This window comes from Sceloporus occidentalis, unplaced genomic scaffold (assembly GCF_023333645.1).
Source record: "Sceloporus occidentalis isolate IW3139 unplaced genomic scaffold, rSceOcc1.0.p SCAF_1, whole genome shotgun sequence".
In the NCBI taxonomy this organism is placed as follows: domain Eukaryota; kingdom Metazoa; phylum Chordata; class Lepidosauria; order Squamata; family Phrynosomatidae; genus Sceloporus; species Sceloporus occidentalis.
The window spans coordinates 94,203,133-94,229,803 of NW_028316981.1; the positions used below are offsets into that span (position 1 = coordinate 94,203,133).

General features: G+C 39.9%; 1 protein-coding gene across 2 annotated transcripts in view; it reads right to left on the reverse strand.

Moving 5' to 3' along the window:
- SPOCK1 (SPARC (osteonectin), cwcv and kazal like domains proteoglycan 1) overlaps positions 1-26,671 on the reverse strand; it is a 684,049-nt gene that overhangs the window by 136,694 nt on the left and 520,684 nt on the right. For both annotated transcript variants that reach the window (XM_089529606.1, XM_089529615.1), the window contains exon 6: positions 4,436-4,550. In XM_089529606.1, coding sequence (XP_089385732.1) covers positions 4,436-4,550 — 115 coding nt within the window. The remainder of the gene's footprint in view (positions 1-4,435; positions 4,551-26,671) is intronic.

Sequence of the window (26,671 nt, forward strand, 5' to 3'; positions counted from 1 at the left end):
GTGTTGTATAACTTTGCTTCTTGCCAGGGAAATCAGTTACCACTTCCCATATTCCCAGGGAAACTGTGCTCAGATCGCCTGATTCATAAGTGAATTGCTGGCAAAAGTACCAGCAAGCAGGGGTATGTGGTGGGATTCTCCAAAGTCTTGGGGCTTTTCTCAATGGTCCAGGAGGACCATTCAACTCTATGATCCTACAGAAACATGGGGTGATACAAATCACTTGTCAATCATTTTTGATCCATGCTAGATATCCTGTATCCTTGCTAGCTCTGTAGTGACATCAGGACTGGACTCAGATTGGTTAAAGGTCCAGTGTCACCAGGGTAATTGTGCATTGCGTGTGTGGCGACCCTAAGGTGACCCTATGACAGAATTTTCTTGGCAACTTTCTTCAGAGGGGATTTCCCCTGAGGCTGAGAGACTGCGACCTGCCCAAGGTCACCCAGTAGGTTTTCATGGCTGAGTAGGGATTTGAACACTGCTTTCCAGAGCCACAATCCAATGCTCAAAACAATACACAATGCTGCAGAGGTTTAAATAAGGATGACATATCCAGCTACCGCTTCAATAAGTGCCACTGATCTCCTGAGCAAAACAGAGCATGGTAGAGCCAGCAGCTGCAACAACAGTATTTATTTAACCTTCACCTTGGGTATGGAGGATAAGCCTGACTATTTTATACCTGGCTGTCTTGCATCCTCTTCTCAGACCGATCCTCAAGTAAAAAATAAAAACAAAAACAAAAACCCTAAAAAAATATGGCCAGATAACTTATTCATGTGGAACAAGTTCCTAGGGGCAGAAGCTCCAAGACTCCAGCATAAATGGTTTGCCCTAAAATCATTCTATAGTCAATTTTTCATTCAAAGCTGAACAATCAAAGACCATATGTTACACACAACTTTCCTGCATTGTAATCTCCAACCACAGTGGAAATATGTGAGTATGATCAGTTGAGTGACAGTATTTCTGCTGAGTGATCTATTTGATATAGTTGTTTAAATGACATACATCCTCCAGTAGTATTTTCTGGAATCCCAACACAAAGAAATAACTTCCATATGGGGTCTGTCTTTTTTCAGTTGTAGTTGTAATTTTAAGCATAATGGCAGGTATGAGCTAGTGTAGTGTAGTGGTCTGAGTGTTGGATGACTCTGGAAATCAGGGTACAAATCCCATCTCAGCCAAGTAAAGCCATTGGGTGAGCTTGGGCAATTGCTATCAAAATTCTAAAATCTCAGAGATGTAAAACCATGTCCAAAATCCAATAGATAAACACACAAAGCATTAGTCTAAAGGTTTGCATAATTTTTTGAAGAAAAAAAAAGTTAAATGATTATCTAAATGAGCTGTCAGTGTGGTGTACATGGTTTGAGTGTTGGCTGACTCTGGAGATTAGGGTTCGAATCCCTGGTTAGGCATGGAAACCCACTGGGTGGCCTTAGGAAACTCACACCATTGCTGACTGAGAGGAAGGAAAAGGCACACTACCTCTGAACAAATCTTGCCAAGAAAACATCATGATAGCCTTAGGAATGCTATCCTAAATCAGCAACAACTTGAAGCACACAACAACAAAAAAAATGGCAGATATAATGGCACCCTCACAATTAATTTAGAGTAATATTTACATTCAACTAAGTAAATATAAGCAGAATAATACACAAAGCCTGGTAGATAGAAGTGAAACAATGCACAGAGACCTGAATACTTTTCATTAGTCTCAACTAGAACAGACCCAGTGATTCAATTCAACACACAGGTTAATCCCATTGATTCAGTGAATCTACTCTTGTCAGGACCAACAACAAAATTTAGTCCATAGCTACCTCAGTTGTACAGAATTTATGCAGCAGTTTGGCAAGCCACATTTTCATGATGCTCATATCTTTGGCTCTAGAACTCAAGTGTACTATCTTCTTGCTAACATTCCACTCCTGATGCAATGATTTCAGCATGCTCTTCTATTTCTGATTAGCAGTATGGTCCTGTCTGAATAGATTTCACAAATTCAGCTCCTCATTAAATAAGGGAAATACAACATCATCTATCAGCAAAATTCAGTTATAGGAAACTTGCATCTGACATACTCATTGAGAAAAGAAATTAATCTCTGAGAGATTTATTGTTTCATACCAGCTCAGCACAATGAAGACACTTCTGGTAATTAAATAACAGTTCTGCAGGCCAGACACAAAATCACTTGTTTTACAGGGCTAGGTTGAGACAATGAACATGGAATCTTCTCACATATGAGCGCATGTTTGTGGAAACAAAAGGAGTCATGTGCACCTGTTACTCACATGTAAGGTATTCACGTATAACCACATGAGGGGGACTCATACTGTATGGTTGCCCTATCCATGACACTCTGCTCCTGGGCTAATTCTGCTCCCACCTATTTGATTGGAACATCAAGTTCTGAACCAGAGGTTCTCCTCCTGAGCACACATTGCACATTGGACCTCCAACCAACCTGTATCCAGATCACATGAGGTCCAAATAAGTAATTGCTCTTAAGGAGAACTTTCTCTTCCAACCTTTGCATTCAACACTGGATGGTCAGGGTTAAGCTAGTTCAGGAGTGCAGAGCCAGGGCGAAGAGCTCCTGTAGCTACACATTTGTGGCCTACACATGAGCAGCATGTAGGGCTTAGGGATATATTTGGATGGCATACCAGCAAGTATCAAGGGCAATGTTAGGGGAAACTAGTATGCATTCACCAGAAACATACAGTAGGTGATCAAGAATTTTGGGTCTAAGTAGTTCTGACCAGATACCCTGAGGGATGCACTGAATGCATGCTATTCCCACTAGCCGGTTCTTACTAATATGTTTTTGCTTAGCAATAGAAACAAGGTGGTGAGAATCAAAGGGTTCAGGAATAAGGAGACTAATCTCTACTCACTGCTGCCCATCTAGGATGGCAGATGAAACCTTGATACCTTCAACAGATTTAAGAGAAGCAGGGTCGAGACAGCTACAAATCACATACACATGGTTATTCATTGAAGATAAAATATGTACTTGGGCCCTGACAGATTCCACTCCAAAACAATTATTGTCTCAGGCATCCAAGCAGTAAGTTTTTAGAAAGTGAGCAAACATGCCACAATGTGCTCTGCACAGCAGAATTAACTAATTGGAGATTCAACCAAAACAAAAGATTGCCCTGCTGAACCCATATATCCTGTCAAATTGAATTTATCAGTGTAAGCGTTATTAGAATTTATTCTTCTTGTATGAATGAAATTGTGAGCTTAAAATGTCACCAAAGATTTATTAATACGATATTCCTTCTGATAAGGGCATGCAGCAGGGCATATAAAGAGCAGATTATGAGAGCTAAAGTAACTCTGTGTTTGTATGTGTTTGTGTGTGTTTGTATTTGTAAGAGTGTGTGGTGTGTGAGCAAAGAAAGAAAGGGAGGGAAAGAAGGAAGGAAGGGAGAGAGTGCAATTTCTCTGCTCTGTTCTTCCAAAATCATCCTAGCCATATCAGGATTTATGAACAGGGGGAAGTGGGGGATAGAGAATTGTAATGTGCTTTATATGAAGAGTAACCCAATTAAATGTTCATCTTTTGATCAATAACTGTAAACTAAAGCACATTCCCTTGTACTTTTCTCCCACCAAGAATTAGCAAATCAGTGGACTAGGGCTTGGAAAGTTAGCCCGAAAACCCCACAAAAAACTAAAGCTTGGAAAGTTTGTTTTTTAAAAATAATAATCCATTCCTTTTACTTATTACAGTGTTTCCAAATAACCAGTTGCTGTTACTTGTTGCATTGTTGAAAAAGTAACTTGTTGTATTATACTTTGTGCTATACATTCCTTTATGTTAGATTTTTCAAAGAGAAAAAACCCTTAGGGTTGATAAGAGAATGGTATAAAACCTGGAACATTCATGTCAGAACTCTTAAATTTCTCTTTAGGGCTGCATCTATACTGCAGAATTAATGCAGCTTAACACTGTTTTAACTGCCATGGCTCAATGCTATGGAATCCTGGGATTAGCTGTTTTGTGAGATATTTAGCCTTCTCAGTCAGAGACAGTTATAGCGGTGTCATTCTGCATTAATTCTGCAGTGCAAATGCAGCCACTGTCATCACCTGCTTGCACTGCTCGGTCCTTCACATAAACTTACATTAATTTTATAATTCAGCTGCAAAATGTCAGTGACCTGTTTTGTATTTGAGAACTATTGGTCTGGGATTCCAAAAGGACTTTTGAGCTACCTTCACAGAGCCCCAACCCAAGAACTCAAAACTTGTAATCCAAGGGCTATGGCACACATTGCATTCCTGGGGCCATTTTGTTGATAATAGGCCTCAGTGAGCTTATTGAGCCTCCTCTTTGGGTAAGCATCAGGAGTACTCTTTCCATGTAATTAGGAAAACACTGAACATTTGATTTAACAGGTTAACTCACCAGTTTTCTCAGTCTTGTGTTTCGGACTTTCTTGTCCTGGAAGGCATGGACATGGTCCCTCACACCGAGCCACAATATTTTTGCCAGATGTACAGGCATGAAACTCCAACTTGCACTATAAATGTAACAAAACAAAAAAGGGATTTTCATTTGAGTTAAAGACAGGACCAAGAGAAAAGAAATGACACATTGTCACCTGTGGGGCTTTGGCAAGGCTTTCATTAGAATCACTTGTATTTACTCCTCCAGAGCACTGCTGTGTCTGGCCAACTCAGTTGTTCTACACACTAGCTGAGGAATGGAGAGGTCACTCTAAGTTTATTGGGATTTGTTTTCCCTTTTTCACAGTTCTTGTCTATCTGAGTTAGGGGTGGAAGTAATAATTAAATATATTTGGGAAATGGCTGAAAGAAAAGGGGGTTACTTGAATGTGAGGAAATCCTGACAAGGTGAATTGTATATGGGTGAGAATCTTTGCAGTTCAGAATGTCTGCTGAAAAAATTCACATGGGGGTTTCTTTGTGTGGAAAATGTCATTTCTGCTTCATATAACTTCACAGACATGTTTGCCTTACTGCTAGCAAGATTTAGGTGTTGCATTTACAAACTTGCTGTACTGAAACACACCTAAGTATAGGACCTACATTTTAGAATCATTACACAATATTATATACAGGATTATTATTGTTTTACAATAACAGTATAGGAACATGAGAACCCCATAAGATATGACAAGTAGTAGTATTTTTAAACAAAAACGTGAGCAAAAAATGAGCCATAAATTCAAATGTGAGCAATAAATTCTGTAATCATTTTTTTAAATTCTGTTGAACAGAATTGACCTTCTCACACTTAAACCTATTTTCACTGAAGCATGTCTTTTAAATTTATATTGGGGTTAAATCCATTTAAATATGCTGACAAGTGCAGTCAAAAATCCCAGCTAGGATGGGAGATGGAACTGACTGGGAAACAATGAAGCACTTACATATATTCTGCAAAATGACATCTTTCTTTTCTCTTCTGCTACAACAAAAAAGCAGAGTGAATGGAATGTTACAAGATGTTGTTACAAGATAAATGCCTCCTGCTTTGAAAATGCCACAAATAGCTTGGTTTGGGCTTGTGTGTATTATTGCTAAGAGGACTCAGCCTTCTCAGGCTTTAATCTAGCAGCAGGAGACCATTATCCTCTGACAACATTGTATCCAAGTGACATTATCTCCTGGGCGCTTTCTGAACTTCACAGGACCCTGATGATTGCAAGCTCCCTATGATGTTCTGTCCTTCAGATTTAGAAAATTCACAGACACAGCCAGCTTTCTGCTTGTGGCTTTGCTCAGGAGGGACTGTTGATATGCTGCTTTTCTGCATTGTTGGTGATGTGAGAGGCTACAATAAAACCACACATAACAGCTCTAAACTGGGCATAATGGGCTACCTGGAATTTGTTCAGTGGGGAATAAGGATTTTAAAAAGACAGGGAAGCAGTAGCAGCATATAATGTTGGAAGAGAAAGGCACACTCATTAAATGAAAGGATCTAGAAAGGTTAATACACAGATGGATTCTATGTAGATAAATGATATGGGCAGTGAGTAGACTGGAGATGATTAGCTCAGACTCACATCAGACTCAAGTCACTCCAGTGATTTGACTTAGACTCGACTCGGTAATAAATGATTCACTAACTTGATTTAGGAGATTATTGCATGGCCCAAAAAAGTGGCTTACCCCTTCCGGGATACAGTCGCTTATCAGTTGCAGTCAGAAATTATCACATTGAAAATGCTGCTGATGCCACTGAGCAACTTCATCCCAGCTGCATCCCGGCTCCCAGCCATGCTCAGCTGGCCAATTTACAAACACGGAAAGCTCCTGTGTTTTCAAATTGGCTGGCTTAGAGCAGCTGGGAGCCTGGTTGCAGCCACTATGCCATCACCCAGCGGCATTGGTGGCATTTTTAATCCAATAATTGCCAACTGCATCCTGTAAGCGACTGTATCCTGGAAGGGGTAAGTCATTTTGTTTTGGCCATGCACTAAAGTCCTGCTCAGCAGACTGTCCCTGCTGCACATTTGCTGAGCCTTCTAAAACCTTTGAGAAGTTTTAGAAGGATTGTTCATCCTCAAGCCCATTGCCTAACACGTTTACTATTCCAAGGATTTTCTAACCTAGCTTTGTGCACATCTTCTTGATTTTCTGGCTATTGAAAATCACTCCCCCTAACACACGTACCAGCACCACCACCTCCTCTTTTTTGCTGTTAAAGTTAGGTTCCAGACTTGAGACTCACCCTGAGACTTGCCTTGAAAGTATCTTGAAAGGACGTGAGATTCAATTTGAGATTTGAAAGGTGAAATGTGACTTGAGCCTGGGAGTAAAATACCTGAATATATCTCTGGGTATGCGTATAAAAATACAGAGCTGAGGTATATACTATTATTTAGCAGGCTGTGCATATAAATAAAAGTTAAAAAAAATCAATGGGATGTTCAATTGTGCTGTCCTGAAAAATTCTTCCTTCCTTCCTTTCTTTTGAACATGAATGTGACAGGGTTATCATCATGTTAGTCTCAGAAAGCTAAGATGATGAGATTTTTCCTTTTCTGTTTAGAGCCCTCCATACACAAAAAAACTGATTCCCCTCCAAGAGGTCTCTGGTTGCACATTTGAGAGGATACACACAGGTGGGTAAATTATGCTCTATGAAGGAAAAAAAGTCACATTATTTGTTCTCCTTTTTCTCTGTTTGCAGTATGCCTTGTAGAATATTTAATGATGTCTGGACAGAAAAACCTCAGAGAGATAGGCTCCATTTTCTATATAGAGAAGTCAATGCAAGAGCTACTAGCTACTTGCTTGAGGTTTCATAATGCTGTTATGCTTCATCTATGGCACAGATCACTGGGTAAAGGCAATGCTAATGATACTCATGCTTAAGCTACATTTGTTTATACTGATCCCTAAAGACTGGATAAGTATTCCTGAACCATTTTATTGCAAATGGAAATCAGCTCTGTTATCTCCTGTATTTGCTGCTAAATTCACATTGATACAATAAAATATAAGAAAGGGGTGTGTGCGTGTGTGTTGCAAGGAAGAAAGATGACAGAACCAGCTCCTGAAAAACCTCTGCACTAGTTTATACAGTTAACTGAACCTTGCAAGTTAGTACAGAGTATATATGTTGGCTAAAAGAGACCCTTGAGAATTCTCAACCTTGCTCAAGAGATGATTTCATTTTCATTTCCCAAAAAAACCCTACAGCAATGTCTTTTGCATAAATATTCATAATTTAAGAGAAATGTAAAAGTTATACTATGAACACTTTCCCCTGGCTTTTACAATATCTTTTGCATTTGTAAGCCCCTAGCCTGCTGCCACCATCTGCAGAGAAGAAGGCAGAAGCTGCTTCCTTTGAATAGAGCAGTGCTTCTCAATTATTTTCTGTCATGCCCCCCCCCCTAGGAAGAAGAAAACATTTCGCGCCCCCCGCGCGACTGTAAATAGTATCATTTGTCTATAAAATTGTTATAAGTACACCTCTGCATAACAGAGCCTCGCCCCCCCCCCCTTTACGGAGCCTTGCGCCCCCCCTGGGGGGCCCGCCCCACTATTTGAGAAAGGCTGGAATAGAGCATAGTTGTTGTTTTTTCTCCTGTTGATAATGGCTCTGGCACTCAGGGTGAAATAGTAAGAATTTATCTTCTCTTGACTCAGTTTTGTTGTTTCTTGAGGGTTAGCCTTTTGTTTCACTATACTTTTATTGATGCAGCCTAAAATTGTATTGGCCTTTTTAGCTGCTGCGTCGCACTGTTGACTCATGCTCAACTTGTGGTCTACTTGGACTCCCAGATCCCTTTCAAATGAAATTACATGGGCACCACAATTTAAAAAAGATGTTGAGAAACTGGAGCATGTCCAAAGGAGAGTGACTAAAATGGTGAAGGATCTGGAAGTCATGCTCTATGAGGAACAACTTAGGGAGCTGGGGATGTTTCGCTTGGAGAAGAGAAGGTTAAGAGGTGATATGATAGCTCTGTTTAAATATTTGAAGGGATGTCACATTGATGAGGGAGCAAGCTTCTTTTCTGCTGCTCCAGAGACTAGGGCCTGGAACAATGGATGCAAGCTACAGCAAAAGAGATTCCACATCAACATTAGGAAGAATCTCCTAACAGTAAGGGCTGTTTGACAGTGGAACACACTCCCTCAGAGTATAGTGGAATCTCCCTCCTTGGAGGTCTTTAAACAGAGGCTGGATAGCCATCTGTCGGGGATGCTTTGATTTGGATTTCCAGCATGGCAGGGGGTTGGACTGGATGGCCCTTGCGGTCTCTTCCAACTCTATTATTCTATGATTCTATGATTCTCTACATTCATTTACCCTGAATGGTAAAGGGTGTCAGGAGGTCTATTTAAATAATAATAATAATAATAATAATAATAATGATGATGATGCAAGATTTTAATTTGAAGTGACTTAGATTTTCGTTGCTCAAGCAAATGGATTTTCCAAGGAGGAGTAGGAAGAGGAGAAACCCTTGTTAAGACCTGGAACAAAAGAAGTTCAGCATCATGCTGTGCTTATAGCAGCTTCTTCAAAATCTCTAGCAGTTAGCTTCTTTGAAGCTCACAAAAGAAAGCTTTTGCCCTAAATTTATTTTATGGGCTATATTTATCTTTTTGTTCAATTTGTCCTTTCCATACACTTTGTATTTAGCCAAAAATGTAAATAATTTTGGACCCTTATAAAAAAACCTCAACTGCTAAATAAGAAAATCTATAACATTCTGAAGGGATGGGATAGTGGTGACCGTGACTATTTCCCCAGCTAAGCTGTCCTTTTATTGCTCCCCCCCCCATGCTTCTTAGCAGATAATTAGAATCAGTTGATAATTTAGACATCACTTTGTGAAAAGGATTTTGTTTACATGTATTTGAGTATTGCCTGCTAGATTTTTATTGATATTTACATTATATTTCTATTCTGATATTTCTAACTTAAATGGGATTGGAAGAGGGATGGAGGCTGCTATAGAATTCAGCTCTACAGAGGAGAAGAGTGCTTTTTCCTAACAATCTGTAGAAACAAAAAGTTTGGTTCTCATAAGGATAGGATCCCCCCCACTCCCTCCAATGCCATTTGTATGCTGTTTATTTTACATGTTACATTTCCTATTTGAAATTGCAAAACATTTAAGCAAACCACAGTGGGCTGTGGACATTTGCTCATGCAAGAGCACAGCAGCACACATAAGCACCAGGATCCATTTCCACTCCTTGTTGTATCACCCTGAGGACCCTTAAACTTAAACTGGATTTATGTCTGTGTAAGACAAGCAGCATTTTGTGGGATAACTCCACAGGATTTGGATAAAATTATCTATTGAACATTTGGGTCCACATTTGAATGAAGAACACTGGTCTCCAGGTGAATTTGCATCATTGTCATTAATATTAATAGTCATTAAACCTGCCAATCATGATGGCTGAAAGCCCAATTAACATTCAGAGTCTATTGTGTAAATATGTATTTAGCCATCTGGGCAATAGACATGTTAAATTTGCTTTCTAAAGTGGATGTTGTTTGCCTCTTTGAAGTCAATTTTACAGCTGATTAGGTCAGAAATATCAGTTTTACTAGGAACTAAATGTAGATTGACATGAAAGACAATTATTGACTATTGTGTAAACGGATACCCATTCAAAACTCCCTTCTCAGTACATATTTACACTCCAGGCTAGCAATTCTTAATCGGCTATGAAAACAGTACACATTAGGAAAAATGCCATGGTTAACAAGGTTCAGTATGTATTTACAAAGGGCATCATTTAGCAATGAATTGAGTACGTTCATTAGCTAGGAAGGTTATTCTGCAAACCATCAGGGGTCACCTAAAGACTTTGGGGAGTGGGCCTCCAAGAACATGGTGATATCATGTAGAAGCATTTCTGTTCCACCACCAGTTGAGAGACAGCAGGTGACCTTACTGTAATGGTCTGTTTTGTTCACTAAAACAGGCTGATAATGAAATTATGGATGCTTTCTTGGGGAGATGGAAGGAGGACATAGCTTCTGAAACTGGGGTTGAATGAAACAATGGAAGCCCAAGAACACAAAATTTCAAAACTTTGAACTCCTTGAGGTTGCATCCCATGGCTGATATGGATCAAATCACATCAGGTTGCTTAGACTGCATTTCATAAGCCCTGCTCAGATTATATGTTCATAGACAATCAAAGCACATGGCAGATCATGACTGTTGGTCATACTTATAGTTTCTGTAGAGTAATCTGAACTTTATACAGCAACCATACTGACAGGGCTGAAACTCTGTAGAGGATCAGGTTTTATGCAAAATGTTTTGAGTAGGTCAGATGCATGATCTCTGTGCTTGCTCATGACCTCTTCCATGGATATGTTCACTATACGGGGTTGCAGATAGCTTGCACAGGATGAGAACATCTGCCTCCAGGCTTATTTTGTTCTCATAGGTGGGGTACAGACCGCTCCAAAAGGGCGGTCTGCCAGCGCCCTGGTTTGCTCCGCGAGAAAGCCACAGCAGACAAATTGCATAGCTCCCTCATGGAGCAAAAAAGAACCTGCAAAAAGCACCATAATGATGCCACAGTGCACCATAATGGCACCATTTGTGGCACCATAATGATGCCACAGTGGCATAATGGCACCATAATAGCACCATTTGTGGCACCATAATGATGCCACAGTGCATCAATGGCGCACTTGCGACATCATTATGGCGCCGCAATGTGCAGATGCTAGGCATCCATCAAGCCAAAATGGTGGCACCCGTCTGTACAGGGTGCTGCCATTTTGACACCCTTGTAATGTGCTAAGGTGAGGCACATATGGGCAGTGCTCCCTTGGCCAACCCCTAGCACGTGGCGAGGGCGGACAATAGGCCCGTCTGGATCAGGCCATAGTTACTGAGAACCTTTAGATGGGATGGTGGGAAATAGCAGCTGTAACTGCTACTCTTGAAGAAGCACAGAACTTCCTCATGAAATCTACCTTTATTTTCTTTACATTTCCTTCAGTAACTGTTTCAGTACTGCTGCCACTCTGCATATAGAGCTCTTCCATTATTTTATTTTCTAGTGTCATTCCTAGTAGAATATTTTCCTTCACAGAAATTGTAACAGCTTGTACCCTATGTCTCTTGACTGTGATCAGAGCACTGGTATAGGGTTATACTAGAGCATTACATGCAAATCACTACATTTATGCAGAAATTGGCATTGTTCTTTATTAACTCCCACAAATTCATTGGTTTTGCCCTGAAGGGACAGAGGGGCTTGACAGACCGGCAGTTTATGCTGTCCTGCGTGTGTGGTAGGGTTGCAGTAGGGCTGAGCGTTCACGTGCTCCAAGCCCTTGTTCTGCCACCTGTGCACCATTATGGCACCCACCCATCATGCCCAAATGGCACTACATGGAAGTGGTATTATCATGGCACATGAGCATACCTGTGGCACCCCTTCCATGACACAAAAAGAACCTGTCAGGAAGTGGGTTCTTTTTGGTTCTTCTGGAGGCCGTAGCATCTGGTTGCTGCAGCCTCCAACCAGGCCTCAAAGGGGCAGCATTGAGCTGCCCATTTCTAGAGGCTCTTAGGCGGGTTACAAACCACCACTTATGATGCACTCCGTGCGTGCTAGGGTTAGGAAGGGGGGCTCTAGCGTTAGGAAGAGTCACCCCTTCCTAACCGGCCCTGGCCCCAACATGCACGGAGCGTGTCGTAAATGGCGGCGCCCATCCACATGGGTGCCGCCATTTTGACGTCTTGGATGCATAGTGTCCAGACATGTCACAGCAGAAGTGGCACCGCAAGGGCGTGCTTTGCCCCTCGTGGCACCACTTCCGCATTTTGAAAAGGATCGCCATTTCGGCGCTCCTTTTTCGCTGCGCTGGGAAGCCTCGCGGTCTGGCCGCTGGGGCTTCCCTCTGGCGGCGGCAGGAGAATGGCCACTTGAGGGCAGTCTGTAACCCGCCTTAGTCATCATTCAGGGGAGTGCTAGGGGTGGAAAGAGTCAATTTTTAAAATATGTGAACCTGAATGCTGGAGAAGCTGAATAGCTATGGGCTTTTATCATCTTGCATAAGATAACTACATGCATGGCTAAATTGCAAGGCAGTGGGGAATTTTTTTAAAACTTGTTATATTCACATTGTTATTGCAGACTATGATCTTCTAGGTGCAATGTATACATTAAAAGTTGCAATTACTATCCTATTGTTTGGACCTGAAATGGTCTGCAGAGGGTAACTAATTGCCCATCAGACAAATATTTAGACTGGAATTTGGATGAGTATCAAGTTTTCAATCAAGAATTATCAATTTCTCTTTGGACTACGGGGAAACTATGACTTGCATAGTTCTTCTCAGACTTCATGCATTTAGCTGTATGTGAGCAATTACTGTATGAATAACTGTGCTTTTAACTAAACAATGTTGATCAATTGAAATCTTTCCACATTTTATTTCAGCTCAGCTCCAACACAGGAAGAGGCTACATTTACTCCTAAGCTGAATGCTTGCAGTTCCAGCTGTTGCATTTTGGATGGATAGCAAAGCCAGGTTTAAAGCTGGCGGCAGCGGGGTGGGGTTGAGGCATCATCTACCATTTTAGTTATGAATAAGAGATATGCAAAGCTGACTATATATTGATGGGAAACAATATATTTCCCTAAAAATGGTGATCTAGAAATTGAGCTTTGGAGATGATGCATTTCCCCCTTCCATTCTCTAAGGTAACCTTTCTTTTAACATACAATGAGCCAAACAAAATTTTGTTGCCCTACAGAATGACATAGGCAACCCCCTTTTTTTGGTTTGGATAGCAGGTTAACCATTGGTTTTACAGTTGTTTAATTGCTACCCTAAACGCTTAAAGAGGAGTCATTTATACAGGATTTTATTAGATAAGTTAAAGATTGGCATACAGAACCCCAGCTGGCAGTCTAGTTGAAACATTTCACTATTCTAGAGGCAGGGCTGGAAGCCAAATGATATAATCATGTACTACTATAAAACTGCTCATCTATACCTAGCAGAATCAGCTTATTTCAGGCCCTGCAGACTGATTGCTCAACCACAAAATGCTCTTTAATGTCAAATAGATTGTCCTAAGCAGTATCTGAGGACCAGCTCATTCAGTGAGAAGCAGAAATGCTGAGAAATTCAGTTAATCACACTGGTTTTATGATAAAAATGTGTGCAAAGTGATAGAAAGTGCCAGTGCAATGAAGGATTTGAAAATTTAGCAAGTACTTCATAATGCTTTTACCCTCCCCAAGTATTAAACTAATCCAACAGGAAACTCTAGGCCTAGAGACAAAGCCTAGCAAGTTACTACTAGCAAAAGTAGAACATGTAAACGATCCATACTCAGCAGTCACCACATGGTGAATCATTTTTGTAAAAATCTTACCCTGAAGTTCATCCTACAGTTCTTCTTAAAACTACAAACTTCCCATGATGTTGACAAAATTGCCTAATTAGCTGAAATGATTTGTGCCACACAACATTTTTTTGCAAGGTGGAATGTTATAACATGACCTTGCAGTAGTGTTGTCCTGGCAAGCCATCTTTGAGGGGAATGGAAGTCTCCTAAAGTCTAATCTGCACTGTTTGACACATGCTTAACTGCTGTGGTTCAATGCTATGGAATCCTGGGATTTGAAATTTGTTGTGGCACCAGAGCTCTCTGATGGAGAAAGCTAAATATCTTACAACACTACAAATTGCAGGATTCAATACCATTGAGCTATGACAGTTAAAATTGTGCCAAACTGTATTAATTCTGCAGTGCAGATTAGACTTTAGTCTCTCTTGAGAAGTAGCAGTCAACCATTAGCTTTGTCCTATGGTCTAGTGAATGACTGTACTCACTAAGGTTTGGACCTCTATTAAGAGGTGGTAGGGCCCTGACAAGGATCAGGTGGAGTTTGTAGCAGTCTCTTGTGTAATATGCTACAACAGAGGTGACCAATATGTGGCCCATGAAGTACATTCAGTTTTCCCACCCATTTGGAAGCTTCTGGACACTGCCACTACACTGTCACCACAATTACCCCTTCTCACAAAACAAGGATTGTGCTCATGAAAAAAAAAGAAAATAAAGAATTTGTCTTCATTGTCTTGATTTGTGCCCGGCTATATTTCCCTTGTAAGCAAGCCTATCTATGGTTCAATTACTCTGTGGACTTTACTGCATGAGCCCCATTCTCACCACAGTAGTGCTTGTCAGTGTAAACAGAGTTACACCTGTCAGTAGTCCCACATCATCTCAGGTCTTCCCAGTTGTGCAACTGCTGCCATCACACTTGCTTCCTAACTCCCCCTTAAAGCTGCCGGTCTGCCCTATGCCCAGCCCAGCCCAGCCCAGCAAGCGTTCTGTTTTTTAAATTTTAGTTTTATTTATTTTCACTCTTTTACACAACTCCAGAGCTCTGGGAAAAGGTAATCAGGCTTCTTGAAAATAGTAAGGGTATGAGGGCATAGGGGGAAAGGAGGGGACACTGACACTACATAACTGCTGATAACATGACTGCCCTGGTAGCATTGTTTTGCACCTGGGGATGTGCATGATTTAATGCTCATTGGTGGATTTCCCCCATCAATCAGAAGGGATGCCCTAATTGTGGTTTAGTGATGCAGCAGCTATGGGTTGGAGGCATCATTGTGCGAAAAGTACCACCAAAGCTGTTTCCCCCCAAAATCTAATTGTGGTTCAAAACCCATGAGTAGTAATCGCCTTTGTCTTCTAATTTTCTGGATCCAGCCAAATCTTGTTGGTCTTTTTGCAGCGGTTTACTTTTTCTTGGTAAAAAAGTTAGCATCTAGGCTTGTATTTGTACAATAAAAATATAATTTACATAGCTGCAGAGGTATGTTTGTATATACAGTTGGCCCTCCGTTTTTGCAGGGGATCCCCCCGCCAAAAAAACAGAGGCTCACACATATTCAAGCCTCATAAGCTTAAATAGGGCGCGCCTCCATGTGTGCAGCCTAGGCGCATGTGCCATAGGATATAGTGGAGGTCGCCCCTCTGCGGATATTCAAGGACGTGGAGTTAGGAGGGGCGACTGTAGTTTAACAAGAGTTTTTAATCTAGTCCTTTGTGCGGAGATGTTTCTTAGTCCACTGTCTGCATTATATCAAGTTCAGTGGACTGATCTAAAGATTTTCACTTCCAAAGACAGAGTCATGGCACAAAAAGTAAAGGAGAAAGTTAAAAGTCATGGAATAATAGAACTTATGGAAAGTCATCTAAGCTACCTTAATGGCAATTAGAATAGATCCACTGAAATCAATGGGATTCAGTTAGGCATCACAAAATTGTTGTATTGATTCCAATAGGTCTACTAAAAATGGCTTTGACAGCATCTGCACTGGAGAATTAATGCAGTTTGACATCACTTTAACTGTCATGCCTCAATGCTATGGAATCCACAGGTTTGTAGTTTGTGAGATATTTAGCCTTTTCTGTCAGAGAGCTCTGGTGCCTCATAAAACTACAAATCCCAGGATCCCAGAGGATAGTGCCATGGAAGTTAAAGTGGTGTCAAACTGTATTATTGATGCAGTGTAGATGCAGAATAAGTCTGAATATAACCCAGTCTTGCAATGCAACTGCGTGCAGGTATTTCTCAACCAATAAAGCCAATGTGTTCCTAGGCATTATTTCTTTGCCAGAAAATTTTGTACCAGAGGTAGAAATATTATGAAAAGTATGTCAAGTTCTTAGAGTAACCAAAAACAAAAAACAAACAACCCCCGCTCCCCCCCAAAAAACAGTTCCACTTGTTTCAGCAAGCCTTTTATTCTAAAACGTATCCAGGGATGATCCCCCCACCCCAACCTCTATTTATTATTTCCAATTTGGTGGCCAAACTTATAAATCCATGCTTTTTTTAACAGGTTGGCAGAAGCTGGTGAAGGAGGTTTTTCTGCTCTCTTCCTTTTCCTCTGTTTTGACACTTAAGCATGCTCACTAAGAGATTCTGGAGACAGCTGTTATGTTTCCTTGCCTATTGTAGACAAGCATGAAGTTGTAGACCGCTACAGTAGGATTGGCTAGAACAGAATTTATGAATTGTTTACTTGAGACATGATGTTGCAATCCAGCACTGAGGCCCTGTATGTATGGGCCAAATAAGCTGGCAAGGAGACTGGATAACACATGGACTAAACCTTGAGTCTGGTGTGAACAGACCAGACAACATCTGGCCCATTCAGCACCAATTTGGAGCCCTCTGTTCCAACATCAGGGGGCTGTTTAAAATGTGTGCTACTCTGCTGCCTGGTGTGGCTGCTGGTGGTGTGCATTTCTCACTCTGAGGTCAGAACGAGGTGCCCTGCCATATTTTGTTTTAAGCACTTGAAATCAAAAATCACTGTGAAGCTATTTTGTCTTCCTCCAGAAAGAGATTTCTATGGTAAAAAACTGGTCAGAACAAACATCATGTCTTACAAATAGAAGAAAAGAACATCTATAAATCACCAGTATTTTCTGAAGAATTTGGTACAACAATTGGTTGATTGCCTGGTTGCTGATCTACTTTGAGAACAAATGAGGAAAATTACAAGCTCCATTATTGTGATAGGTGGGTTTAAATGTCTAAAGATAAGATGAGCTCCTTTGTTGTTTCTGATGTCTTGGTGCTTTTTCCTGGAAAAGTGAATTTCTACAAGGCCAATGTTTCAGCATGAAAATGTTTAGTAGATTCTTGGAGGTTGTCTAATATATCTAATTAAATCATCTGTGTCCTCCTAGTTCCAGATGTGAGTACTTACTCTTTTCCCCAGGATAATAATTACTATATAATGAATGACTGTGCATTTCTTTCCTGTAAATGTTTCTTTAAATTCCCTTGCTATTGACAAAATATGGCCTACTTTCACACTTCCAAATACTAGCTCACAGAAGATGGATTTATTTAGTATAGCAAGTTTATCTAGTAGAGCAACAGTACATTTTAACTGGATAGAGAGAAGCAACTGAGTAAAATGAAACAAAAAGTAGGATCGGAACAAAATTAAAGGTTTTTTAATACATTTATTAGAATGACAAAAACAATTTGAGTTCTCTAGAACTCTGTTTCAACATGAATGATAAAAAAATTAGGGGATGGGGAAAGAAACTAAGTGCAGAAATCTGACCAGATGGTGCAGCAGTTGTCTTTGCAAATGGACTGACTTCTAAGATGGAAATTGCAGAGACTGTAGTAAAGTATCTGCATGCATAGTTCTCTTCTCTGTAGACAAAGACTATTGGTCTAATCCTAGATCGTCAGGAGAAGGCACAATAGTCCCTGAACAGACTTAGGGCATTCAACCAGCTATTAGGGAAGACCTGAGGACTAGTACAAGTAGTGCTGTGTCTAATGGCTCAACTGGACTCAAGACAAAAGGTTGTTCAGCTACTGATGCTCAGAGGTGAAAGAAAAGTTCAAAGCTGCACATAGAATTTAATAAGCTTCAATCAGGGAAAGAAAGAAATAATAAAACAAAAAATTGTAATCTATGCACATAGTTGTTGTGAGTGAACTAATAATAATAATAATAATAAGCTTTATTCGTATACCGCTTTTCCATGGACGATCAAAGCAGTTTCCAATATCAGATTAACAATACATAACACATCATGGCTCTGCTTCTCTCCCCTCAAGATGGTGGTCAGGAGGAGGGCTCTTCTTCTTGGCAGGCAGAGGACTGTTGTTTCTTGCCTGCTTCTCTCCCCTCAAGATGGTGGTTGGGAGGAGGGCTTTTCTTCTTGGCAAGTGGACAAGAATGGGGCAGTTTCGATCATATAACTACACAGCATTTTACTGTTGCAATGCATTCCCAGAAGAAATATGGTGACATTAAAAAAAGGAGAGCAAACATAGCAGGGTGATACAAGGTGAAATCAGTAACATTTCAAGGAAAACCTATCAATATAACCCTAATCCAAGTTTATGTTCTCACCACAGCAGACAAGGAAGAAATTGAAAGATTTGTATGCATGTCCAGGAGGAAACTGATCATATACCAAAATGGAACGTGTTAATAAACATAAGTAATTAGAATGCAAAAATAGGAAATGGAGCAAGAGAACAAATTATCAAATTTTGTGAGGCCCGCAGGTTGTTTACTAAAAACAGTTCTACAGGCAACCAAAGAGATGACTGTGTGTACACCTGGACATACTGGTTAATCAATATAGGAATAGAATTGGAATCAAAAGATGGAGAAAATCCATCTTCTCTAAAAAACAAGCCCAGGAGCTGATTGTGTCATTGACTATATACTAATACTACTATATATTTTTTTTAAAAAAGAGTAAAGCCAAAGAACTACACTACATCAGTCATCATGCTAAAATACAACATGAAGAATTAATTTATAGGAATAAAGCTCATATAAAGAATATTTGTACTACTAAGCGTAAGACAGGGAACCAGAAGAACTCTGGACTGAAATCAAAGAAACCAGGGAAGAATGGAGAAAGTCACTATGTATAGCCAAAAAGAGGGAATTCTCATTGGAAGACAAATCTCTTCAAATGAGCAGATCAATTGATGACTGGGACTCTTGGAGATCTCTCATTCATAGGGTCATATTAAGTTGGAGTTAATTTGATAGCAAACAAACAACAACAACACTGTAGCAGGCTTAACAATTGTTTCTGTTGATTTTCAATTATGAATTTTAATTGATATATTTTAATTTTATATAAGGATGATTTTAATATATAATGATCATATTAATCCTATGTATATGTGTTTAAATGGTTTCATATGTTTAGCTATATAATGTATTTTAATCTATGTTGCACCTCATCTTAACACTGGAGAGAAGCTGTTGTTATTATTACTTTTATTTTCAGTCTGCATTTACTATAGATCTATCTAAATTATAGATCTATCAAACTAGCAGAACCATCCACTTTAATAAAAAAAAACTACACAGAGAAACAACTATGGTCACAACAATGCCACTGAATGGCAAAGGACAAAGTTTTCTAATGGCATGAGCAAAAGTAACTTCATGAGCACATGTAAGATCGTTACAAAAAAATCTTCATGGAACCTGATTGTGTTTTTCTATGGTCTCCTTTACAGCAGAGTTGATTTAAAAGGTCAACGTGTCTATTTATATCTGTCAATCAAATGTATTTACACTTCTCTGTGTTTACATAACAAACATTTTATTCCTAGTATACCATTATTGGGGGGGGGGGGGCTACTGGTTACCACTGAAACAGCATAAAACTTCAAGAAAACTGAACAAACATAGGCTGAACTGTTTGTAGCTTTGAAGGTAAAGTTTGCAGGAAACATGCTATTTTCTAAGGAGAGTATATCCCAACAGTTTTAACACATTTTAGGCCTACACTTAATAGTTGGGTTAAAGATGGATGAGCTGTGACTGAGGCCTGTGCAAAAAAATGGGAAGCAACTGTTTCTGTTCTGCAAGCCACCACAACTAATCCCCTTTGCCATATTCATCTATCTGCCTTTAATAAATCGGTGTAAAATTAGGGATTAGCCCAGTAAGAAAGTGCTCCTTTGATCTTTTAAATGGTGTAAATAACTTCTTCATCAAAGCAAGATTACTATAAGAGCTAAGTATTTAGGAAGTACAGAAGACATGTTTCCCTTTCAGGGGTAGGTGAGTGAGAAATATCTCATTCTATCAACTGTCAAATTGACTGAACTCTCCATTACTGTCAGATCTAGTTTTTATATTTCAAATGTTCAGCTAATTGGTAGGTAAGACAAATGCATTTTCCATAGGGTCATCTTAGCATGGTTTCAATTCTGAGCAGTGACCAGGAAGGAGGTGTGTTCCAGTATTCTGTAGAGTTCTAGGGCTGATGGTATGGGCTGCAGAGGCACCAAGCACAGAGCTTTATACCAATGATTGACTTAACTGCCACCTTGACTCCCAGCTTTGGGGGAAATGGCAAGGTGTCAATAAACCAATGACAACATAACAACTAGCAGAACACTCTCTGATTCAGAGCTGTCAGAGTTGGTATTCCTCTTGGGAAAATGACCTTGTCCTCGAAGGCAACACTTCTGTCTATGGAAGGATGCATTAGTTAGTTCTGCTTTCTTCCATCTGCATTTAAAAAAACAGGTTCCTTCATTTTCATATATGAAAAATTGTGAAATTTTGTAAGTGCTTATCAAAACCGACATTTTCAGATAGCTGCACAGGCAAAATTCAATAGATGGAGATATTTCCAGGATAAGGAAAACCTGAAAGCATGGCATCTGGGCCAGATGTTGATCCAAACACACACCATACTGCATGCCTGGAATCTGGATACAACCTGATTATCCAGGTAGCACAGCAATTCTAAAGTTGCAGAACACCATCTTGTGAATTTAGCATTCCATGATCCAAAGCCACTGCAACATTCTGCTGTCAAGACCTATTCCAGAAGGATATAATGGTATCAAAAGCTCCTTAGAGGTCCAGATGAACCAAGAGAGATGCATTCCTCTTTCTAGTGTAGATCTGAGGATGAGACCAAAGCTGTCCAAGGCTTAAAACTGGACTGAAATTGATCTAGATCATTTGCTACTTCCAAAAAAACTGAAGTTGAGAATATATCACATATATGACCACCTTGTCTATAATTATTACAGTCTGAAATTCTCAATTATGGTGGGGCTAGAGAAAGATTCATTTCATTGTATTTTTTTTTTAATAATGAAAGGGTAACCCATTCTTGCAATGAGACAGTTTTCATTCTAAGCACCCACAAGCAATCCACCCTGGCTGCTCCTATTAGCCAGGAAGGGCAAGAGTCAAGTATTCATGGAACTGGCCTCACTTTTCCAAGCATTCTGTTGGCATTTGGGAGCTGCATGGATTGGAATACAAAAGGTGCTTTATTAGCCTGAACATTTTGCCCTTTTCAACATACTACAAGTCTATTTCAAATAATGGGAGATGATGACCTTCTCATAGACATTTAGAAAAATTCAGGAAAGAGGCACCAGTTGACATGTGCATGTGTGTGTTTATACCTGCTGAAAGAGCACCAAAGCATCTTAAATTAGATTGTTACTGCTGTTATGCACAAACTCTAAGGAGATTAATGTCACAAAGCTAATCCCACAAATGATATCCATTAAGGGAAAAACTGTCTCTTCAAACAGCATAATACATATAAAAACCCAAACCATTGACTTTTGCACTGTGCATCCAGAGACGCAAAATACTGTCATCCTTATGTTGTTGTTGTTGTGTGCCTTGAAGTCGTTTCTGACTTGGTGATCCTGAGGCAAACCTATCATGGGGTTTTCTTGACAAGATTTGTTCAGGGGAGGTTTACCACTGCTTTTCCCTGAGGCTGAGAGCATGTAACTTGCCCAAGTTCACCCAGTAGGTTTCATGGCTGGGCTGGGAATCGAACTCTAGTCTCCAGAGTCATAGTTCAACACATGAACCACTATGCCATACTACATTTCTTCAAAACAGGGGTAGGCAACATGTGACCCTTCAAAACCTGTGGGATGTTCTATGCCACAGTCTCTTCGGGCTTTATGGGACCTATGGCATGCAGTGGAGCCCCTGATCCCTGGCAACAACATGTATACCCACGCCTCTACATGAGGCCATTGCTGAGATCACTAACATTCTACTTTCCCACATCTGTGTGATTCTATGTGTGTCACAGGTTGGGTGCTGCTGCTTGTGTTCACAACAGTTATTTGTGTGTTTGTGTAACAGATGCATTTTGAACATTCACTAACATGGACATTTCAGCAATCATACTTAATGCCTCCAATAATTTCAGCAAAATAGCTAATCACTCACTCACTAAAAAGTTCCAGGAGTGTATCAATCAACTTCAGAGTGCACAACTGAATTCTTGCCAATGGCCCAGAACAGATAGGCCAAATGAAGTGGCTTCTACCAACAAGTGCCTCCAAAGAGAATGAAGTTGTGCCAAAGCCATGCTCCAGTTCTTTGGATCAGAGGAAAAAGGAGCCAGGGCAATCTGGCTCCTGGCAGCATGGGTTGGGTCATGTGGCTGCAGCCTGCTTTAGAAGTGGGCTGCGTGGTCAGTGCTGTCCTTACCCACTAGTGGCTGGAGTGGACTTGGACCACTCTTTTGCACTCATCTGTTCCAACCTTCAGATAAATAAAAAGAAACAAAAAACTTTAATAGGGATAGACACACAGAATTTCTGGACATTAGAGGCCATGGAAAAACACCAGCTTTTATTTTCCCAGAACCAACTCCCCCCCCCCCCCCCCTATTTTGGGGAAGTATTGGAGAAACAAGCATTATGTACAGATTGAAAATAACTTTGTTACTTAATACCAAGACCAGGAATTTGAATAATCAGATACTGTGTATTATATTAAGTAAAAGTACTGTTATATAGTTTTCAGAGATATTTTTGGGGAAAGAAATATATGCACATCTTGTCTTAAATAATCTATTCATTATTTTAAATGAAAATGTTCTAAAAACTTGGTTTTTCCCCCCAGTGTTCAATTTTCCCTTTTTATCTATAAAAGGGGGGCTTTTGGGGGGGGATCCATTCATATCTCCAGTCAGATAGAATGTCTCCTCCATAACATTCTAACTCTCTTCCCAATAAAGGAGCACCTGAAAATTGAAACGATTTGGTCTAGAAACAAAGCTTTACTGAACTCAGTGGTGTTTATCTGACATAATATGTATAGAATCAGGCAAGAGCAAAAAAAATGTAAATAAAACTTCCAAAAGGGATGTAAATCCTCAGTTATTTCGTTCCATGTGAAAATGAAAAATCCTTGTATGTCTTCCCCATGGTGTGCAAGATTACGGGAATTTTCTGGTAATTTTCAATATTTTTTGTGCTGCTGGCCTTTGAAAATTTCACAAGGGTTTTCTTGGTGCAGATAATTTGCAAACAACTATGTGTTACAATTGCTTGTCATTTGCACAAATATGTCATATTTGTTATTGGGTACATTCAACTCTTTTCCAACTTATGGTGACTCTAAGGTGGACCTATCATAGAGTTTTCTTGGCAATATTTGTTCAGAGGGGGCTTACTATTACCATCCTATGAGGCCGAGAGTGACTTGCCTGAGGTTTCCATGGTTGAACAGGGATATGAACCCCAGTCTGCCAGAGACCTAGGGGATAAACAGAAGGCCCAAAGGAGTGGCTTACCACTGCCCTTTTGAGTGATGGATCGGGGCTGCAGCAATCGCATGCCACAGTCCTGACCTGGCAGTTTGCTGGCTCCAAAAGAAGTGGCAGAAAGCTGCTCCTTTTGGAGCCAGCAAAAAGCCGCCCTTGCCGTGACAGCAGCGACTTTCTCCCATTTATTCGGTGCAACATGTCCAAACGGTGTGCCACAGAAATGTCGTGATGCCGCCTGCTGCCTGATCATGCGGGCAGCATGACACCAGCATCAGGGTGGAGTCAGGGCATGCAGCATGTGGCCGCTATGCCCCTACTCCACCTGATGCCAGCGTTTCTTGTCAGTCTGTATAGTCTGCTAGTCAAACACTCAAACCACTACACTACACTGGCTCACAGTGTCATGACCAACTTAAATTTGATTAATTACATGGGTTCTAGACTAAGCATAGCTAAGGCTAGATCCAATATGTGGAATACAATGGTATTCCAAGTGCTAGTAATTAATTTGTACTTTCAATATATCAAGCATGCTAATTTTACACCAAACCAAGGCGCAGCATAGACTGCCAAAAAGCGGCATACCTACATATCTGAAAAAATCTTGCTCTAGGACAGGACTTTGGCCATTTCTCTTGTCCCCTTGTCTGATTTTGTGAGTTTTACATTGGCATTTCCCAACCTGATGGGAAATTGAAGAAAGGTGTTCAAGATTACACAGACCCATCTTAAATTCCAGGGATTGGACTTTCAACACCCTTTCACTTCTCACCAGTGCAAGGAATGACATAGGTCTTTCTTGTATTTATATACAGTGGACCCTTTTTATACGCTGGGGTTTGGTTCCAAGATCCCCCGTGTATAACAAAATCCGTGTATGCTCAAGTCCTATTAAAGATAATGACATAGCAAAATGGTGTCCCTTATAAAAAATGAAAACTCAAGGCTTGATAGTTGAAATTTATACTTTTTTTGAACATTTTCAAACCGCGTATGCTTGAATCCGTGTATAAAAAATCAGTGTATAAGAAGGGCCAACTGTAGTAGTGTGGATTCATGAGATACACAACAATCTTGTGTTAAATTTGATTGTAGGATTTTGGGTTTTGTTAGTTTGGTCTTACACGGTGGCAATACTTAATGGGCAAACAGTCACATATTGCAAGTATGTCAGAGTTCTTGTAAACATCTCCATTATTAATATTTCATTTTTACTGCTATTGTATCTTATCTCTGCAGTGAAGAATTCCAGCCTGGTGCAGCTGAATATTTCCAAATAAAACATTGTGAGAAGATATACTGTGGCATTTGAAGGATATTTCCCAAAAGGTGATGAAAGTTGTAAGCAAGTTGAACTATGGCTTTTTCTAGTTCCCTGTAGGCTCCACTTGGATTATTGCACATTATTTTTACATTATATTTTTAGAATTCTCATTAACCTTCTTTTTGTCAAGGTTGTACAAGACATGCTGTTAGTTCACTTTATGTTTCTGTGTTACTTGAACAATTTGACACATAAATGACAACTACATATTTCTTGGTTAATGGACTGAAGGTATGGGGAAAAATTAATGGCTGAAGGATGGTGGTGCTTGGAGTGTAGGTTTCTTGAACTTTTCTCGATTATTTATATGCCTTGTCTTCTTTACTTCAGGATAGCAAGCAGCATTTTCAGGTTTGCATGGTTCTCAACACATAGGGGAATGGAATGAAAGGTCAGACCTTTTGGGGGCATTTGGAAAAATGCATTATCTGTTCCCAGAAGTTTGAAAATATCCAGGTCTTTTAAAATGTATTCTGAAGCAGGCTGTTTCCAAACTCTGTTTTTTTTTGCTATTCATTTCTGCTGTCCTTCTACCCACTATGGGTCAAGGCATTAAATTTGTCAAGAGATTTAACATCCAAGAACATTTATAATGAGAAGCTATTATAACTGCAGCACAACATAAAGAAACAACATGACTGACAATTTCTATATGCATTTTAGAAGATTTTGCAGAACATTTCTTTTATATAGCCACTAACATTCATCTACAATGAATGGGAACATTCTAATTAAATATAGAGTTAGGTTAAGCCATGCAAACAATTTTAAATGCATCCAGGAATTTTGTATTTGTAAATTCTGTGGAAAAATCATAACATGAAATTTGTGGCAGTATGCTTTAGAACTTTAGAGAAATATATTCAATGTGAAGTCAAAGGCTTTCATGGCTGGCATCCATAGTTTTTTGTGGGTTTTTTGGGCTATGTGGCCATGTTCTAAAAACAAACTCTTCTAGAACATGGCCACATAGTACAACAACCCCCCCCCCCAAAAAAAAACAAAAAACTATAATTCTATTCAGTCTACAAATGCTAATAGTTAACCATGAAAAATATAGAGACTTTCATATGTGCATACATATACACATACAAACACACACTCTACCAGCCACAAATAATGTAAAAGTTATGAAAAGGAAATGGAAATAGTTTGCTTTCAAAGGAGAAGTAAAGAAACACCCAAATATATGACATTCCTGAAATGCAGTAGCCATGGACAAACCCTCAGCTACAATGTTTTTGGAAGCTGCATAGATTTGTATATGCTTTCTGCTCACTCAACAGAACAGTTGAGTCAACATGCTGTCTAAAGTGGTAGAGTCATCTGCCTGATTGGATCATCTTAGTTGGCATGAAGTTGTGTCAGCAATGGACTAGATCCGTCAATTTCAACTTTGAAGTATGGATTATTGGAAAAAGAGGAAAACAGGACAACGGCCAGTTGTAAGGTAAAACAAAACATAACTACAGTCCCAGGAACAAAACGAAGTGTAGGGATAAACTGGAATGAAGTTTTTTTATGAGTATGCCGCTTGTCCCAGAAGCTCTCTCTTCATAGATAATTAAGTAGACATTTTCATTCATAAAGCTAATGTGGTCTCCATCTAGGACACTGTTAAAGGATGATGGTAATTCTAATGCAGAGGCTACAAACTGGTCCAAAAATTAACATGAAACCAAAATTATTAATACTGTACAGTGGAGTCTTGCCTTACACGGATATCTGTTCTGCCCC